This window comes from Dermacentor silvarum, chromosome 7 (assembly GCF_013339745.2).
Source record: "Dermacentor silvarum isolate Dsil-2018 chromosome 7, BIME_Dsil_1.4, whole genome shotgun sequence".
Lineage (NCBI taxonomy): Eukaryota > Metazoa > Arthropoda > Arachnida > Ixodida > Ixodidae > Dermacentor > Dermacentor silvarum.
This window is the reverse complement of record NC_051160.1, coordinates 118,950,168-118,970,247: the sequence shown is the minus strand read 5'-3', so window position 1 is coordinate 118,970,247 and position 20,080 is coordinate 118,950,168. Positions and strand designations below refer to the sequence as shown.

The window sequence follows — 20,080 nt, the reverse complement described above, 5'->3', positions numbered from 1 at the left end:
AAAATAAAGGCCAAGATAGAGTGAATTTAGGCATTCGAACGCCCGAGCTTATATGGGAGTCGAACCAACGACCTTTGGTGTTAAGGCGAAGGTAATTACGGCACTGGAACTGTTAATTAAGGCACTTAAACCCACGACCTTTTGTGGGGGTCGGACCCATGACCATCGGTGCTCATTAGGGCGAACTTAATCAAGGCACAGTTAAGGTAGCATATCAATTAGGGCACTTGATCCCACAACCTTTGGTGGGAGGAAAACAAGTAATGAGAAGTAACAACGCATCGAATGAGAATATCAAGTAATTTAATGAATGTCTCCGGCTTTCTTAATGAATGCGCAGGCTTTCGCCTTCACCCTCTTTGGCGTATGCTAATGTGACTCAATTTTTCAGAGTCAGACATTACTTGCACGAGAATTCGAAACACTTAGTCAACTAATTAACAAAATTCACTAATTAACTTTCTGCAATTGACACATATTGCAATTTACGAATTGTAGCCGGTGAGATTATCGGGCGTATCCATTTGGAATGAGATTCCAGAATAACGCCAGTCTGGAGATATGCGCCATCAAACTCGTGTAAAAATGCACCGTTGTTCCACTTACCTTTTTACCAAAACGCTCTTTTATGCATTGAAGCACAAAAGTAACTGGAACGCCCATGTATTTGGCCCACGCTTTGGTAAATCATATCTGGAAACTGATGTTATCCTGGAAATTAATTTCAAGTTGATTACTTCCTGCTAGCTTAACGGCTACAATTCGTAAATTGTAATATGGGCTGCGAAGTAATTAAGGAGTTGATTTGTAAAATTTTGTTAATTAGTTGAATATACGTTCCGATTTCGAGTGCTAGTAATGCCCGCCTCTTCGAATAATCCAGCTCAAGGTCTAGAATCATGCTGTCTGCCACAGGCGATCTTTCAAAATTAAAAAAAAAAATAATTGGAGGACGCTTAAGCTTCGCCTTTAAGAGTGGAACGCGATAACGTTATCATGCCCCGTTCGCATCGCATTTTTGTTTCAGTGAGCTTCACCACAAGACAGAACGTGGGAAAGTCAGCTTACAAAGACCAAGCTTACACCGATCCCGTTAAAGTCGGCTTCACTTTTAAACAAATTAATTCTTGGGAAGACGTTTTCCAAGGGCGATATAAGTCGTCCTATATTCAAATCTGAAGGCCCTAGCAGCTTTTTTAAAATTTTAATAATTGTTTGCTATTGCCCCGACGCGCGCGCTTGTCCAAAACGCATTAGGCAGGTGAAGTCCCAATTTGATCTGCCGAGGATGCGAGCACCATCTGGATAGCATTCTCGCAAGTAAATTACCCGAGCGCACCGGGTTGGTGTGGTAGAAATGCTGGAAAAGGGGTTTGTGTTTGAGTTTCCTCGTAACAGAATTATGTTTTCTCGTACATTCAAACTACCATCCGACGCCACCATGTCTGTAGGTTGTGGTTAAGTCGTACTTCAGGGAGCATGGCGCAGAGCGCGCGTTTGCTCTCCGCCGTGCGTTCGCTCCCCGTGAAAGCGCGAGTCCCTCTTGCGCTTTGACTCGCACATACAGCATATGGCCAATGAGAGTCTTTTCTACGTCCGGAGGCGACCATCGAAGACTGAGCCCTTAACAGCTTTGCTGTAAAAAGGAGGCACGACATGAAAAGCTTATTGCAAGTGCTCCCACTCAGAATCGCTTTAATTTACCACACGGTATTCCTTGGCTTGATTACCTGTTGGCTTGATGTATATAGTCAGCATGTTAAGGGACACCAAAGAGAAATAATAAACCACTTTAGATTGACAATGTATTCTTAGATAACCACTTTCGTTGATTTCGTGGCACTAAAGACCGATTATGAGAAGAAAAAGAATGTCAGAATGAAAATTTTAATATCGCGTCCAAACGTCAGGACCCGGCACGCCAGTCTGACGTCACCAATTTTAAGTACTTTTTTTCGCATTTTGGCCGCTGTGGCTGAGTAAAAGCTATTCAGACTTGCAGAGTTCAGCCATTGACTCTTGAAATATAATGGCGTCCACTTTTACCAATGAAAATTTAACTGGGCCCGAGCAGACGGCGTTGAAATTAATGACGTCACGGCAAGCTGCTGTTGCGGTCACTTCAAGTCGGTGTCGCCACTAGTTTTTTGTCATTGCGTCTTTACTGGCTCACAAGTGTTTTCTCGTAATATTCTTAAGTGTCGTCCCTTTAAGCCCACAAAGCCCATATACCATTTCACATCAAGGGAAAAATTTGAATAACTTGTTCATCGTTATTCTGGTCATGGACTGTCGTATATTAAAACAGTAAAATCTTGAGTTAAGTATTAATTAATATAGTAAGTAATTATTTAGTGATAGGTTTGCTCTACTATCCACTATTGGACACGCGCTCCAGAATATCAAAGACCCTCTGTGCACCTTACGCTAAGCTTCCAGTGCCTAAACCAGAATTTTGAGGCATCAGACTCATGCAGCGTATCAAAAGCGAAACACGGGAATTTTTGAAGTTAAGGTAGTTTTTTCGCTTTGTTCCGTTGGGTTGATACCGCGTGGCATCGCTTTGCATGGCCAATGAGGAGCAGCGATACTTCGGTGAACGAAATCTCATTACTGTGCCATCTAAGTACAGGGATTTCTTTCTTTGTTCTTTTAACGTAGAGTGCACATGCTTCTCATTCTCGCTGACATGATGGCCGCGACGTGCGCGTTGAGCAGGCTGAAGAAGGTCCAGGAGAAGAAGAAGTTTCTGAGGGCACGCCGCGAGGAGGAGTTGGCGAAGCTGCAGCCCAAAGGTGTACTGGAGACACAGGATCATCAACCGCGTAACATCCTCCAAGACGACTCCGGCGACGAGGACATCCTCTTCACCTGATCCTGTCCGCGCTGATGCATCCCCTCCCGCTGGAAAACCTGTCCAATCCAGCTTCATTTGCGAAACGGGGTCTTTTTCTCTCTGCATCTGGGCGATCAACTGCGTGGTCTCAGTCTTTTTTGTTTTCTCTCACATTTTTCTTTTGTTCCTTGAAGTGTGTGTGAGCTCAATAAAATGAACAGTGAAAGCTAAGTTAAGACGCATAGGTGGGGCCTCCCTTTTTCTGAGAAGGGAGAGACAGACTAGGGATGCTATTCAAATTCCGCCATATTGTCGCATTTGTGATCTGGTCAGCTCTGATTGTCCCAAAGGCCTGCTAGCTATGGCTTCTCTGATTGGCTCAAATGCCGCCAAATACAGAATTTGACAATGTTGGAATGGTACCCCGGGTCGCGGTTTCCGGAAGCATTCACTTCGCTAGCTTGGCGGTGTTGGCGGCCTGCTTGGCTGTGTTGTGCCGGATACATGGTCGCGGTTTCTGTTGCGGGTAGTGATTCCGGGAAAGACGGGTCGTGTCAGCCGCCTGGACCAGCGAAGTCGTCACAACACACCCTTTTACTCGCTTGCCTGAGCCTATTCTAGCTATTGTGTGTTCCACCATGCGCTCATACATAAAAAAAGGAAGAAAAAAGACGTAAATAAAGCACTTTTGCTCGAAGGCGAAGCATTGAAAGGGACAGCAAGTTTTAGCGTTGCGCTGAAGGCGTCTCGGACAGCTGGCATGATGAGCACCGCCAATGGAGTTTCAGGCGTCGGATCTCATCATGCGCGCGATATGAGACTGAAGAAAAGCCATCGGCGTTCGTCAGCGACCCACGAATGGATTATATGGATTAACTTTGATGTTGGTAGTCCGTTCCGCTCAGACCAATGATGCACCATGGTGAGGTTTGCAGACAGCTACTCAGCAGGAACCCTACTGACATGTTTGCACAGCGCTCGTGTCTGAAACGGAAGCCAGGGGGGTATTCTGTAAGTGTCCACTAGAGTTATATGGCTCCTGTGGGTGTTACTGTATGTGGCTCCCGCAGTAATCCACCTAGTGGACGTTTCCATTTCGTCTCCTGCTGAAGTTCTGATTGGCAGGCCAAAAAGAGACAGGGAGCGCCAATCAGCACTTCTGCAGCAGGCGAAATGGACATGTCCACTAGGTGGACACTTAAAGAATACACCCCCCCCCCCCCCTAGCCCCCAGAACGCTACTCTGGCTCCGGCAGAGCAAATTTAGCGCTGCGTGACGATGCCTCCACTTCGCGTTTGCAGCCAATCGCATTTAGCATCTCTGTGAGCCAGCCACGCGCAGGCCACGCGTGCGCGTGTATATCGTGACAGCACAACAACGACGGCAACGGCGCAAATTCGTCTCAAGCGTACGTGTAATTTTTATCGTAATAAAACAAGACAGCAAGCCATCCCTCAGCGCCGTCCAGCGCCGTGACAGGCGGGGCCGCCCCGAAGGCGTGCTAGTGACTTGTTAAATTGCGAAGGCCGCAGCGTAAATACGAAAACCAGCTTATCTAATCAACAAGCGGAATTTTTCGGAGCTAACCCGGGAACTTGAAATCTGTCTTTCGTTTTTTTATCGTTTTTATTTTTACCCGCCGGGGTGGCTCAGTCAGCTAAGGCGTTGCCCTGCTGAGCACAAGGTCGCGGGATTGAGTCCCGGCCGCGGCAGCCGCATTTCGATGGAGGAGAAATGCAAAAACGCCCGTGTGCTTGCGTTGTACTGCACGTTAAAGAACCCCAGGTGGTCAAAATTAATCCGGAGCACTCCACTACGGCGTGCCTCATAATCGGAACTGGTTTTGGCACGTAAAACCCCAGAAAGAAGAATGTCTTTCAATTTTGCGTGTTTGCTGGCCTTAACCATGCTCTCTTGTCAGTAAGACTGATGAGAAGTGTAATTTACCAATCTAACAAAAATTGCCGTTTACTTTAGTGTTGCACTCGACACATGAGTGCGTTTTTGCCCTGCGCTTCTGTGGCAATGCGGCATGCGCGACCCTGGAATCGAACACGCGACATCGTGCTAGGCCACACAGCACCATAAGCGATATTCTACCAACGTGGTTTAGTCTGCAAACGTGAAACGATAGCGTAAGATTACGATACCATCTGTTATAATGATTGTATATGTAGGTGAATGAAATGGCGACAAGCAGAAACAGCACGGAACCAGCAGTGGTACCAGCAAATGTGACAGCGGCAAACAATACTACGGACCAGCATTGATACCGGCAGCATGTGAGTAGACGCAGCACCACCAGACAAATATGAGCTCACCACGAAACATATAGATGTCGAAGCATATCGTACGCGCAACATCGGCTTAGTGTATTCAGATTATTGAATAAAACTTTTTCATGCGAAGCTTCAATTGCCTCTTCGATTTTTCTACTGCTGTTGTTGTCTACGGTATAGTGGGGGGATAGGAGTTAATAAAACTTGGTGGACGAACGCGATAGCATTCAAAGATCCCTGACTGCTTCTCATGCTTCCCGGCAACTGCAGCTTATGTAACTGTAATGTTTACCAGGAAACGCTGGCGGCAAATGGTATACGCACGAAGGTGAGCTTTCTGGTGGAAACGCGGCCTCTTGCTTGGAATGGTATCTGGACAACGCAGCAGAACACGGACACAAGAAGAAACGACAGACGGAGACAAGCGCCAACCATCAACAACGAGATTTTAATCCGCGATCGGGCGTACTGAACACTTTCAAAAAGTCACGTGCACAGCGATATCAACCTCGAATATACGTAAATGACGGCACGTAAACAACCTTAAAACCGGTACATCAAGAAAACACCTAAGCCTTCCGTCCTCCCACGGCCTTTCGCACGACGGAAGAAGTCGCGTTCGCTCTTCGCCGTGCGTTCGCTTCACGTGAAAGTGCGCGTCCCTCGCGCGCTTTCGCTCGCACATACAGAAAACGGCGCGCGGCGACGATTTCATCGCCGTTTTACTCCATACGGAACCTCATGGCGACGGCAACGCCGACGGCAGAAATCCGCTAGGAGTGTCCATATAATTGGTATTGCAATAAAAAACCTAAATGATACAGTGCAAATGCGGTCAGCTTTCATGGTATGCGTAAGTAATTCAGTTCCTTCGCAGAGAGTGACGGTTTGTCTGACGAGCCTTAATCTGGCAATTATCCGTCCTGAGAAACTGCCAGCTCTTTGTAAAGAGCTAGCGCTTATGAAAACAAGCGGTTGTTCTCAAAAGCCAAGTGGTGGTTAACGTGCAATGCAAAATTAATCTGGAGCCCTTCACTACAGCGTGCCTCAGAATCAGGACTGGTTTTGGCACGAAAAACCCCAGAAAGACGAAGAACAGACTCAGAGTTACCAGAACGACAAATTTGACTAGTGCGTAGACGGGCCTCGCGGGCCTTACGAACAAATTTGCTCTTCTTGCGGCAACAGAAACTAGCCACTCCATGGACAACGTCCAAGTCAGAGAGAGAAACAGGGCAGTCGATGACATCCCTAATGGTTTTCAGTTTGCGTGACAGGAACGCAAAACGTACTGATACATTGGTCAGCGACCGAGAGGATTTGCTCTGTTTCTGTTATTAATCTTATACACTCGCGCTTATCCCTGTCTATAATAGCGGTGTCTTGTACAAAGAGGGTGACATGTAAGTACACCTTTTGCAATGAAAGGCAAGAAAACCGTCGCCTGTTACACTTCGTACCTTGTTTCTGTGCTTTCTTAAGCGCTCTTTGATGCATCTTCCGGTTTGGCTTATGTAGCATTTACCGCATGAACGGCGGAGTACGATAGACCATCCGTACGGCGCATCCGACGAACTAATCTGCGTTTCTTATCACACACAGACTTTTTTGTCCTCACTGGGTTAGTGGTTTTACCCAAGGTACTTAGCGTCTTCGGAGCTGAAAAAAACAACCCGCACGTATTGTCGGCTTCCTATCTTTTCCAGACTATGCGATAGCTGGTGAATGTGCGGAATCGGGGCGGTTTTTGTCATGGCCGCTAGCTCGCATTTTCACGGGGGCATTTTTTCCATGGTTCCTGTATGGAAAGCCTTTCCGCCACCAACACATGGTTAAGATACCCGGCCTCCTTAAGACGGCCAGACTGCTTCTGGAAACTGTTTATCATTAGGTGTGGACAGGATTTTTTACGGGCGTTTTTGAAACACATGTTATGCCCCTCTTCACCAACTTGGAATGGGCTTAATGAAATTGAAGAGGTTTGTTAGCTCGTGAGCTCTAAGTCCAGCAAGTACTATCAGTGGAGATAAACTGAACGTCAAGAAACCGTAGTGTATATCAGCAGGCACTTCAAAAGTCACCTCAAGAGGCCTCAAACACTCACAAAAAGTTGCAGTGGCTTAGCTCGGCTATGCCAGGACATACGTAGCGTTAGCAAAGGTTCAGCTGATTATTCTTAGCTTATTCTTAAGATTATTCTTATGAGTCAAACTTCTCCGTTCTTCTGCGCTGTTGAGCAGCATTTGCGCTCTCCTTCTCCATGGCTATACCACACTGGCAAACGCCAGTCAGAAGCGCAGCGGCTCCAGCGCAGTGTCAGACGGCGATTGCACAGCGAGCGCGCGCCGGCGCCAGTGCGTCTACCACGGCTACGACGTCACTCCTGTGGAATGCGCAGACCGGCGGCGGTGAGTCGCGCGCGGCGGCGGCGGAGTGCGCGAGAGGTGCCGGCTCCGGTGGCTCCGGTGCGCAAGCCGTGTGACATCACTGATCCTTGCGCATGCGCAGCACGGCTCTTGATGTGCCGCGCGAAACGGGCTTGGCTAGGCCAGTGTAGCTAACGCTACAAAAATTGTTAGATAGCACATTTTTCTAGGAAACTCTTACTAGGGCAATCCAGAAACACTAAAAAAAAAAAACGAAAAATCTAAGAGCTCCCTGAAAAATTGTTAGTACCGTGAGGCGTTCACACATGTGCCTACCTAATTGCGCTAAATATAGATTGCAAAGGACGGGAGCCAGACGCGACCTTGTGCAAAAATGTATTCTGCAGATGCGGCCTATTATACTGATGGACAAAAGTTGATAAAGGTAAAAACGCGATAATAGACAGTTTTAGTATAGCGTACGCAACTAATAGCGTACGCTATACGCTGTAGTGCAGCGTACGCTAAACAGCGCACGTTTATTGCAGCTTTAGTTGGCCTTCGAGATCTTCCGATCTCAGAGGCCATATGCCATCGTCGCACCTATCTCGACTTCACCGACAGGTGGCGCTGACATATCTCGAAGGTGACGGCAACAAAGAATATTCCCGTTGGATGGCGTGAAAGCAAGATGAATCTCATCTACAAAGGCAAAGGAGATAAGGATAAGACGAGCTCGTACAGGCCAGTTACAGTAACGTCGGTGATATATAGAATGGCAATGCAAGCCATAAAATTAGAACTGTCGAAGTGGGTGGAGGAAAACGGTGTATTGGGGGAACTACAGAATGGGTTCAGGCCAGGCAGACGCTTAGAAGACAATATGTTTGTACTAACTCAGTGCATAGAGATTTCAGTAGCTCAGAAAAGACCTTTATGGGTCGCATTTCTAGATATTAAAGGAGCTTATGACAACGTAGACAGGGAATTGTTGTGGGATATTCTTCAATATGAAGGCATAGATGACGATTTCGTGGAGCTGCTGAGGGAGATATATCGAGACAACCAAGTAGAAGTGGCATTGGAAGGTCGAAAAGGAAATGAAATGGTGGGAATTCACCAAGGATTGAAGCAAGGATGCCCTCTGTCACCATTGTTGTTCACGCTTTACGTCAAGGGCATAGAAAGACGACTGGAAAACAGCGAATTAGGTTTTGATTTATCCTACATGCGTAATGGACAAACGGTGCAACAGAAGGTCCCTGGATTGATGTACGCAGACGACATTGTGCTACTAGCGGACAATAAAAAAGATTTACAGATACTTGCGAATATCTGTGGGAACGCAGCGACAAATCTAGGCCTTAAGTTTAGCACAGAGAAATCAGGGATTATGATCTTTAATGAACACACGAGTAACTTCGTGGTGTCAATTCAACAGCAAGTAATACCCATAGTGAAGCAATATAAGTACCTCGGCGTACACATAAACGAAGGAAAGAATTACTCAAGCAACCACCAAGATAATCTGAAAATAAAGGGGAAGCGGAATGCAGCATTAATGAAACACAGAGCACTGTGGGGCCACAATAAGTATGAGGTGGTGCGTGGAATCTGGAAAGGAGTAATGGTGCCAGCGCTAACATTCGCAAATGCCATTATATGCTTAAAATCGGATATATTGGCGGGTTTAGAAGTTAACCAAAGATCAGTAGGCCGGTTGGCTTTGGGAGCACACGGTAATACGACAAATGAGGCAGTGCATGGAGACATGGGTTGGGCCTCTTTTGAAGTCAGAGAAGCACAAAGCAAAATTAGTTTTGAAGAAAGGCTCAGGAACATGGATGAAAATAAATGGGCGGCTAAAGTGCACAAGTATCTCTACATGAAAAGCGTGGACACAGAATGGAGGAAGAGGTCAAGGAAGTTGGCAACCAAGTACAGGATAATCGAAACTGTAAATAGACAACCAGGGGTCATCAGAAAGAAAGTGAGAGAAATAGAGACCGTGAATTGGATGCAAAGAATGGAAACGAAAAGGACAATGGAGATTTACAAGAATGAGAAGAAAGAAATTAGAAGGGAAAATCTGTACGATAACACAAAGGGCAGTGCCTTGCTATTTGAGGCTCGAGCCGGTTGCCTAAGGACGAAAACATATCGGAACAAATATTCGGAACTAGATGAGACATGTGTATGCTGCAGTAAAGATCCAGAGACCACTCAGCACATCCTAATGGAATGCGACGGGATCCACCCAGCGAGAACCGTAGGTAACGTGCAACTCCCAGAAGCGCTTGGGTTTAAAGTGGAAGGAAACATAAACAGATCAGCCGTAGAGATCAGCAAGAGACGATTAGAGTACTGGTGGAAAAAAAGCAGGGAAAAGATGGATACGACCTGATCTCTTAAAATCATAGGCAGTGGTACAAGCTAAATTTTTGAAAAAGGTATACAAAAATGCGAGATAAAGAACATGTGTAGTATACCTGATTAAATCAAGCAGGCTAGGTGACTATTTGTCGCCACCCCGTTTCAAAGGGGATGCCAATAAATCATCATCATCGGTTAAAGCCCCTATATAAAAAAGTAGCGTCACGCTTTGAAGAATGCCGCCGCCTCCTCGCACACCCTGTCCGAGGCCGACGCCGCGTTGGTATTGGCCTAATGGCATCACGTGGACCGCCGAGCCGCCGGACGCTGGCTGCGTTTGTTTACGATCACGCTCCGTCGCCATTTTCGCTTGATAAGCGTCTACCGACTGGCGAGGAGCGCACGTTGGTACCGTTGCTCTTCCTTGTTGTTTAAGTTTGAGAATGCGTTAAACTAAGTTTTGTGGCAAGTGCGACGTCGCTTCAAGGCATTTTCCATAACCATGGCTTGCTGCGCCTTTGGATGTCAAAATACTTCTACCAAAGGCAAGCGACTCTCCTCGATACCGTCCGGTAAGCGCGACGGGTTAAGAAGAAAGACGTGGATTCATCGAATTGGCAGGAAGAACTTCAGACCAACACCCTCCACACGACTATGCGAGGTAAGTTGCGAGTACGTGTACTTTGGTGTATTTGGACGAGTATTCGGCGCGCTTAATCGTTTTGTACGCCTACAGGCTTGCATGCGCGGGCACGCGAGCCTTCGCGCGTGCTTAGAATATTGGCAAGCGCGCATGTTGACCGCTTTGTATCTTGTAATGCCCTATCGAACCTTCAGAGCAGCGGTTGTTTGTGCCCTCTGCCAGCCTTTTTGCGTCATAGCTGATACTCGTCGCGAATTCACATGGTATGGACGGTGCGGATTATTTAGGTTACCGAGGGCTTGCTGGAGGCCAAGATGTTGACATTCGATCACAAACTTATTATTTACACCAATTCGCAACAAGATCTTGCGACACACGCTTGACAAATGTTACGTACCTAATTGTAGCGCACGCGATACATTCGGAGTCGTCATGGTACGGCGTTGGCGCTCGTTCAGGTACTTAAAAGAAGTTTTCAAACCAGGAATAAACGAAAACCTGCCGTCACTAAATTTATATAACCCTCCTTACAGAAATTCTATGCTGTACACGAAGTTACTCGAAGCTAGAAAGCAAACGCAAACGCTCAAACGCACCGCCTTGCAAGCGCGCATTCACTCTGCGAAAGGTCGTCTGCTACGCTCGAGCGGTGTAGGCGGCGCCACGGTCGAGGAGCGAGCGCGAAAGAGGAGAATCGAGGAGGAGGGAAGGTGGAGGAGGAGAGTGTCGCTACTTTTTTATATAGGGGCTTTATCGAAGGTTTCCCTCGTTAGGCTTCGTGTCGTTAAACGAGAAGCGATCTCGAAAACTCCACAAGGTTATCCATAATACACTGTTGTCGAAGCGGCCTGAGACTAAGCGAAAGCCGTTTTCGCACTCATTTGCTACGCACGAAGCGAATTCTACAAAAGCCACGCCAAATTGAATTCGAAGCGGGCAGCGGGTACCGCCGCCATGTTTACGTAAACTACGCAAGCCACGCAAAGACGGTAACACTAAATCTGAGAAATAGCGTGCGTACGCTATACGCTATGGGTCGGATAGCGTTCTGCGCATGCGCAGTGAAGACCCGCTATTTTATAGCGTGCGCAATGGTATAGCGTACACTAAACTAAAACTGTCTATAAAGACCCTTCTACTGAAACGCCTGCTTCTGTGAAAACCTTATGGCGCCTTACATGTCAATACAATCCTCGACACATTGAAGAATGCCGTTGTGCGGGATGGAGTAATACAATGCTTTGACTTTAGCTAAGATGGCCTTGAAGCCATTTTTGGCGTGACACCAAACAAAATCAAGGACTTCGTCAGAACATTCTACGAGGAACGGGTCATCTATCTCTAGAGCGCTCAGCTTTGAAAGTAGGTACATGGCAGCTTGCTTCTGCCATCGGCCCCTTCGGAAATTATAAACCGAAAAGGAACACCCTCCTTGTGTATCTTACCACTAAAAATACATCTAGGAACTTCTTATCTGATTTCACTATACTTTTTCTTAGCTTATCGTGATTCAACTTTCTGCAAATTGCACTTGCTCTCGCTGCTACTTTCGTAAGTGACACATCCTTGCGCTCATTGAACACTGCGGAAATTGCTTGACCAGCTTTTTCAGAGGAACAATTACAGGAAAAAATCGCACAACCGTCCTCTCTGTCGGCCCGTATGACACACAATGAATTACTCTTCAGGTAAGACTACGCGTTTTACGCAGCTTAGAAGGTTGCAGGTTGCATCGTAGCAGGGCGTCGAAGCCTTCCGAGTTCATCCTCACACCGTCTTCTTCCGGAGCTCTTTTGGACACTTGGTGTACTATGGACAGAAGCTCCGGTTTAGTCCTGCTGGTCAGTCAGTCAAAGAACTTTATTGAAAGGTCCTGCGAGTTTTTGGGACGGGCAAAAGGTCCCGCCTAGGTGACGGCCAGGAACATTTGAGTCCTAGGGGCTTCCTCGGCCTGCTGGACAACCCAAAGTTGATCTTCAAGGACAGAGCTGAGCAACACTGTCTCCCAGCGCGCGCGGAGGCGGTCGCGAGAGGCTGCATCCCTATTATTGTTTGTTATGCCTCGACATTCCCATAGCACATGTTCCAGATTGGCTCTAGAACCACAGTTTTTGCATTTATCTGTCTTGCATAATATCACTGGGTAAATGAGTTGTGAGACCGCCAGATTCGGATAAGTTCTCGTCTGTAACTGCCGCCATTCGACAGACTAGCTTATTCAATTCGGACCAAGACCAATAACTTTCCGCACACTGTTGGGAAGGCTGAAACCTGTAACGTGGACGTCACTGGTAGTGTTCTGTCGATCATTGTTCATGTGGGCCCATCGTAGCCTTAGTTGAGGTTGCCAAAGGAACTCGGTGACCTGATCAGCTAAGTGCAGGTGCCCCGCAAAAGATTCCTTGCGAGGCACGGTTCATATTCATCAAACATCTGCATGCTGAGGTAAAAATTAGGTGGAATTAAAATGTTGTTGATAGCGCTGGTATCTGTCTGTCGTTTATTCTGGTGTCCGTGTTTTGCTGCGCTATCCAGATAGCATTCCATGATGACCTGCCAACAAGCCCATATCGCCACCCTCTTGCGTAAGCCAATCCCTGAGGTAGTGCACAGCCGCGCCCAAAAACGACATCATTTTAAGGTATTTGTTGTTTCGCAGTTTTAATATTTCGGTTTGAGAACATTTAGCATAAAAGGCATGCGCTGTCGGTGTTTTGTTTCATGACATTGGTTTGTGGGCTGCCATTCCCAAAATTCCGTGGACTAACATTGTCAAGAATGCAAGACAAGGAATGAGCAATATTCATAGGCACCGACTACGTTGGGGGGGGGGGGGGGGGGGGGGTGTTGTAGTGGCGGGGGCTTCGGTGCTCGAGCCCTCCTGAGATTTTCCGGGGAAACAGAGCCCCCCCCCCCCCCCCCCCAGCGACCCGTAGCCTTCTCCCCCGCCCCTAACGTGTCATTGCCGGAGTTCTTTTACCCACATAATTTGAGGATTCTTATGCGCTGCCTCTACCTTTTCACTTTTGTTGTGACTAAAAGCTTACGTAAGCTTTTAGCCACAACAAAAGTGAAAAGGTGATGATGATGCCGTACGGCATCATTGTTGGCGTGGACGTGCATGATTTTATTTATTTTATTTTATTAATTTAAAACATACTGCAGGCCTTATAGGAGCCTGCAGTTTTTAGTTTATACTTTCGCTTTATTTCGGCAAATCCTGACAATAAGAGGTCATGCGCAATAGAAGCACCAGCGGCGGCGCTACCTCATCCGTGTTTCCTCTCTTCAAAACTTTTTTTTTAGATTACCGCTGAGAACACCAAGCACAGACATCATATATTTAAATATATACACAGGACAAAGTTTATTATATTTTTGAAATAGAACGAGGTAGCCAACTAAATGGATAACCTATGCCTAGATAATGAATATGTTGATGTATGTTCACCTCGCGTCAAATTACTTTGCGTGCTTTTCTGACCTTTAAAAAAAAACAAAAAAACTGCAGACTTCAGTGACCCCTTCGGCCGAGTCTTGTATCAACGGCATGTGAAACTTCGCACGTGAGTGATATTTGTCTCAATATTGATTCTCTTTCCAGTAGGCAATGCTAACGACTGGCGACAAAAAAGAAAAAAAGCTCTGCTAATTATTTACAACATTTACGCATTAGGGATGGAAACATCGCCTCTTGCATGCAGATGCCATAAATACGCGGTGTTTCAGCAAACGCTTTCAAATAATTTTTAAAGGTTGCCTGCAGCAGATAGCACAATTCTAGTTCATGAGCTGGTCTACTCGAAGAGGTGGACATTACTTGCACAAAAATTTGAAATGCATAATCGACTAATTAACAAAATTGTCCAATTAGGTTTTTAACATATTATGGCCCATGTTGCAATTTACAAATTCTAGCCGTGGAGTTCGCAAGGCGGATAGACTAGGAACTAATTCTCAGGATGGCACCAGTTTCGAGATATTAATTCCCGAACATTGCGGAGAAATGCATTGGCGTTCCAGTTACTTTTGTGCTTACCCGCCGTGGTTGCTTAGTGGCTATGGTGTTGGACTCCTAAGCATGAGGTCGCGGGATCAAAGCGCGGCCATGGCGGCTGCATTTCGATGGGGCGAAATGCTAGAACACCCGTATACTTAGATTTAGGTGTGCGTTAAAGAACCCCAGGTGGGCTAAATTAGTCCAGAGTCCTCCACTACGGCGTGCCTCGTAATCAAATCGTGCTTTTGCCACGTAAAACCCCATAATTTATATATCTATTCATACTTTTGTGCTCCGATGCATAAAACGACGTGTTGTTAAGAAAGTGACTGGCACGCCAATTCATTTCTCCGCAAAGGTAGAGAATATCTCGACACTGGTGTCAGCCTGAGAATTAGCTCTAAGCGTATCCGACCGAACTCCACGGCTAGAATTTGTAAATTGCAACATGGGCCATAAGGTAATTAGCTAAAAACTTAATTGGTTAATTTTTTAATTAGTCGATTATGCATTAAATTTTTTCGTGTAAGTAATGTCCGCCTCTTCGAGTAGACGAGCTCATGAACTAGAATTGTACTATCTGCCACAGGCAACCTTTAAAAATTTTTGAAAGTGTTCGCTGAAACACCTTGTATATAGAATTCACTCAGTAACCGAAATAATGCCAAGCCGGATTCACTCAAAATTAGAATAAGTAGAAGTCTAGAAGTCATGTGCAGCATCGCTTATACGCGGACTAAAAGTACTAAAAAAAGGAGTGCAGTTTAGCTGAGGGAAGGCGAAGCAGTATTAGTGATAGCGAAGTAGAAGACAATTACACGAAGGAAGATTCTTACCGTGTAAGTCCGTGTAAGGATCGCACCCATATAAGCGCCGCACCCCCGACTTGACAGTCAATATTAAAAAAAAAAAGACATCCAACCGAGAAGCAATCGCGTTCCGTGCGCCGATTCTGATCGGGCTCAACAGCGAATTGTCGCGCGCAGCGTACTTTCGCACGTCGCTACTGGATGTCGAGAGGAGGCGATCGCGGAAGTTTACGGCGGATTTCATACTCGTAGTTGGAAAAATTTGGTCAAATGGTCCGGTCCCATGAAAGGCCCGTCAAAATCGCAACAGAAAAGTGCGGCCCTTACACGAGTCTATACGTTAGTCATAGTGGCCATATATATATATATGGTAGTAAACATTCACCTAAAATTAAAATAGTATAGTGTAACGGACGGACCATGTAAACTTGTAAATACCTCACTGGATGACCTCGAGCACTCGCTTTCACAGCGCAAGCATTATGAAGAACGCCGGCAGCGGAGGCGAACGGTTCGTACAGCCGCGTGATTCACCGCAACTCTGAAAATTAGATTAATCATCATTATCTGCCTATTTTTATGCCCACTACTCGGCCTCTCACTGTCAGTGATCTGCAATGACCTCTGTCTCTTAACTCTGCTACACTAGGGGCGCGGAAAGACAGCCCGGCAAGGAAGACAGCGCGCATGAAGTTCGCAGCCATCCCTGCTCGCCCTTTATCATTGGACCCACCAATGATTACCAACAATCAGATATGGCACGTGGGCCATATAAGCATCAGCCGCGCACAGTCATTCACAGCTACGACAGGGCTAGAGGAGAAGACGCGTGCTCTTCTTCCCATTCGCGTTTGATTACGTGACCTACAATTAACGCGAATCTATATTGAGCGCGTGGGAAGATAATGCCCATCAAGCTGCCATCCCTTTCGGCTCACTGTTTCGTGTGATTTCCCGCACCCGTAGTGTATGGGTCGCTCATGTATATGGCTTTTGGATTGAATAAGGAGCATCATGGCGACGACAACAGCGAAAGTTTGCCTGGAGTGTCGACCTAATTGCCTTCGCCATAAAGAGAGAAATGGAAAATTGTAAATTAAGGGTATATATATATATATATATATATATATATATATATATATATATATATAGTCCGGAAAGAGAGTAGAGAGAGGAGGCGGAGAATTGGTAGAACTTGGATGCCCTTCCCATTCAGTCATCGAGGCTGTCGCGAAACGAGTGAACTTCAAAGTTATATGGGGTAATCTTGCTGTCGTTGCTGCTGTTATGGTAAATGCATGAACCCGGATGTTTTTCACTAATGCATAAATATAAAGAAAATGAAGGCCGAACTTGGCGCACAAGCGTGACCTTAACCCCCCTTTGCAGAAATGCACCTTGGAGCGCATGCTTGACTTGATCTAAATGACGCCTATCGTGAACGCGTCGAAGGCTATGCAATGAGCGTCTTGGGCACGTTCACGCCACGCGTCATTTAAATCAAGTCAAGCATAGGTTTCAAGTTGCATTTCTGAATACGGGGGTAAGTGTGTCAACAGAACTGTCTGGAACTTTCTGGCAGCACTCCACTGCGGGGAAGAAAAGCACAACGAAAAGTTGGAATGTGTGAATGCAGCGCACGCACACGCACAGTCTAGGGTGTCTTGATGCCCTCCTCGCCCACCGCTCCCCTTCCACTGCAAAGTCGCGTCTGCTCTCCGCGGTGCTTTCGCTCCCCGTGAAAGCGCGCGTCCCTCGCCGTCGCGCGCTTTCACTCGTACATACAGCATACGGCCAATGAGAGTTTTTTTCTATTGCCGGACGCGACCGTCGAAGAGTGAGCCCTTAACAGCTTCGCTGTAAAACATAATTCTCGTGTACTTAGATCTAGGTACACGGTAAAGAACTCCAGGTGGTCAAAATTACTCCGGAGCCCTCCACAAACAACATTCTATAAAGTTCTTTAAACGTTGTCCACAACGGCGTCAATCATGGCTCCAGTGTTGGTTTGGGACGTTAAACCCCACGAATAAAGCAGTCAAAACGTCTACGTGCCACACTGCACTTCAATAAAATTCATCCATTAGCTTGGAGAACTAGCAATGAGTTAAGCACGTCTGTGGTAAGTCGCGAGAAGTATCCACGCTGACAATCCCCTATAGATTACTTTGCGGCGGGCAACTGAAAAATGAATTGCTGAGCCGGGTCAGTCGTAACCTTTATTCTTCTTTTCCTCAGCACGATGTCTTGTAAAGTTTGGTCGCTGCGAATCAAGCGGCCGCGGCGTTCCGCGGACAGGTGTCGTGCGAGACGACGCTGTTGAGGAGCAAACCGTGGAGCATGGCGTTGCGGAAGCACAGGGTTTCGCCGCCTCTTCGCAGTTGAGATTGCTGCGCAGAGAATGTGAGAAAGAAAACACTTCATTGGCAAAGTGGTCAAATGTTTTTGTGCGCAAAGCCAGAGGGGCGTGTGTAGGCATGCAGGTCGGATGTTACAGACAATGGTATGTCGTACTGGACGTTCATTATTCTGTTATTCTGCACTAGCATACCGGTACCTCCTGTAGCTGTTTGTACATAGCTCTGCCGGGAAGTTGGCGCTTCCCAATGGTCAGTTGTGCCGCTCTATAAACAAAGCGACAGAGCTGACCCAGATATTGCATACATGTCATAGGGGCTTCATATTACACGTGTTTGTGCCGCACGATAAACGACTGACTATAAAGGAGAGGCCTGCTCATTAAATTAGAGAACTTGCAGGCGTAAGACGGGGTCAGCTAGCGCAAGACAGGGGTGATTGGAGATCTCTGGAACAGGCATTCGTCCCTCTGTGGACATAGAATAATTATTATTACGGTGAGTGTAGGCCGCACCAAGGCGAAAGACGAGAAACCCTCGCCCACATTACTTGGGAATCCGATCTCGGGCCACCCAAAATTTATACGCCTCAGATTCCGGCGCAAAAAGTCAGAGATTGGGAGACCTGGCTTGCCATGCAGCGAGGAAGAGGAGGCCCAAGTGGCGCTCCTCGACCAAGCACGACGGGCTGCTGAGGCCAGTGGAGCTCTGGTCTAGGGGCTAACACCCACCTGCTTCCCTAACGCTTTCCTTTTGCAATAAACGTGTTTCAATTCAATTCACGCGTACATTGCAACTTCATTCCATGGTCCACGGCGTACAAAATTGATCTTTCAGCCTCTTCCTCGAAGCACGCCGTGGGTGACCGCGTAGAGAGCTTTCCCAATGGGTTGTTAACCTCGTGCCCGAACAGCCAAATGGCGCATTTTTCTAAAGATTCGCCTACAATTTTTGACAATTCGTACGGTCGTTCATTTCCCAATAATGCCGATGTGACGGGGAAACCGCCGAAATGTAACTGCATGACCGCCAGATGCCGCAACGTGTCAGATCCGTATAAAATTCTGTCAAGATCCCTGCCACCTCGCGAAGCCAGTGGGGCGACATCAAAGCGGCGCTGTCACCCGTCCTCCGTTTGTGCCTATTTTCTGGCTTATCAAGCTATTTGCTTATTTATTTATTTATTTACAAAATACGGCAGGCTTTGCGGCCCAAGCAGAAGGGGCAAGGCATACATATAAGAACACAATACAATACGATCACTAGTATACAATTACAAGAGAAGGAAATAATTAGGAAACAAAACAGCACAGAACGGCAACTTGACTAAATTGTCTTAGGAAATATCATCGCAAGCGTAAGCTTCAAGTGATTCAACGGAGTCGATCAAAATGTAAGATATTTCATTTATCGGTGGTTCTGGGAAGGAATGAAAATTTAAATTGGTTAGTTCTGGCAAGGAAGAGAAGACAGAGGAAAGGTAAGGAGGTCAACAGGAAGCGAGTTCGGTTTGCTACTCTATGTGGGGGGAGAAAGGGGATAAAAAGAAAGAAGATTAAAGGATGCACTAGCAGTGCGAAATAAAGGTTTAGAGTGAGGATTTGTCGGGATGCTGAAAAAGGGACATTTGTTGGCTCGAAATCATGCGGAAGTGTGCGGTTTATTTACGAGAACAGGAATGAAATTCGTCAGCGCTCATTCAGTTACAAATTCCTCAAAGCTATAATTCAAGAAAACATGTTTAAATTTAGTGGTAGGTTATATGTAGGCGATGTTCAAACTGCATGGAATAATGGCGACTTTAGCAGTAAATTATGTATGTAAAGCATCCGGAGCCTCACAAGTATGTTTTACGAACAACGCAGAAATTATCCCGCAGCCTGGGGAAATTATGAATGCCACCGAGATCATATTTAACGAAATTTCGGAACAACATTATGCACTATATTCTTGTCACGTAATATATCTGAGGATGAATTCCTGCCTTGGTAAAAAATATATATTGACTAGTACGCGAAAGCGTTATATGCGGGCAGGTTTCAAACTGGCTAATCATTTATGCGGGCTAGATGATAATGTAGGTAATTTAATTTCCGGCAACTGATATTCTTATTAAAAGCCCTCGAACCAAACAGCTTCGCTGGAAATTAAGTTGTAATTCTGCAAGATTACAGAAATATGTCGTCTTTCTTTTTTTTCAGGAAAATTAAACAAATAGCTTTTCTCATAATTTTTTAGTGGTTCTGTTTAGTGCTCTTTTGAGCGCTCTGCCCCATGGAATGTTAAGGAAACAAAAAGTCGACAGACGTATTACTTTGCAGACTCACAACTCAATTTCCAGCGAAGCTGTTTCTTCCAAGTAGTTGTAATAAGAATTTCAGTCAGCTGGTTATTAAACCACCTAACTTAAATCGTT

General features: G+C 46.2%; 2 protein-coding genes across 2 annotated transcripts in view; one reads left to right on the top strand and one right to left on the bottom strand.

The window, feature by feature from the left end:
- LOC119458388 (V-type proton ATPase subunit D) overlaps nt 1–2,890 on the top strand; it is a 73,840-nt gene extending 70,950 nt beyond the window's left edge. The window contains exon 7 of the mRNA XM_049671153.1: nt 2,719–2,890. Coding sequence (XP_049527110.1) covers nt 2,719–2,875 — 157 coding nt within the window. The 3' untranslated portion in view covers nt 2,876–2,890. The remainder of the gene's footprint in view (nt 1–2,718) is intronic.
- Nucleotides 2,891–17,513: 14,623 nt separating this feature from the next.
- The window catches only part of LOC119459125 (deoxyribonuclease-2-alpha), a 64,519-nt gene continuing 61,952 nt past the window's right edge, over nt 17,514–20,080 (bottom strand). The window contains exon 7 of the mRNA XM_037720955.2: nt 17,514–17,697. Coding sequence (XP_037576883.1) covers nt 17,578–17,697 — 120 coding nt within the window. The 3' untranslated portion in view covers nt 17,514–17,577. The remainder of the gene's footprint in view (nt 17,698–20,080) is intronic.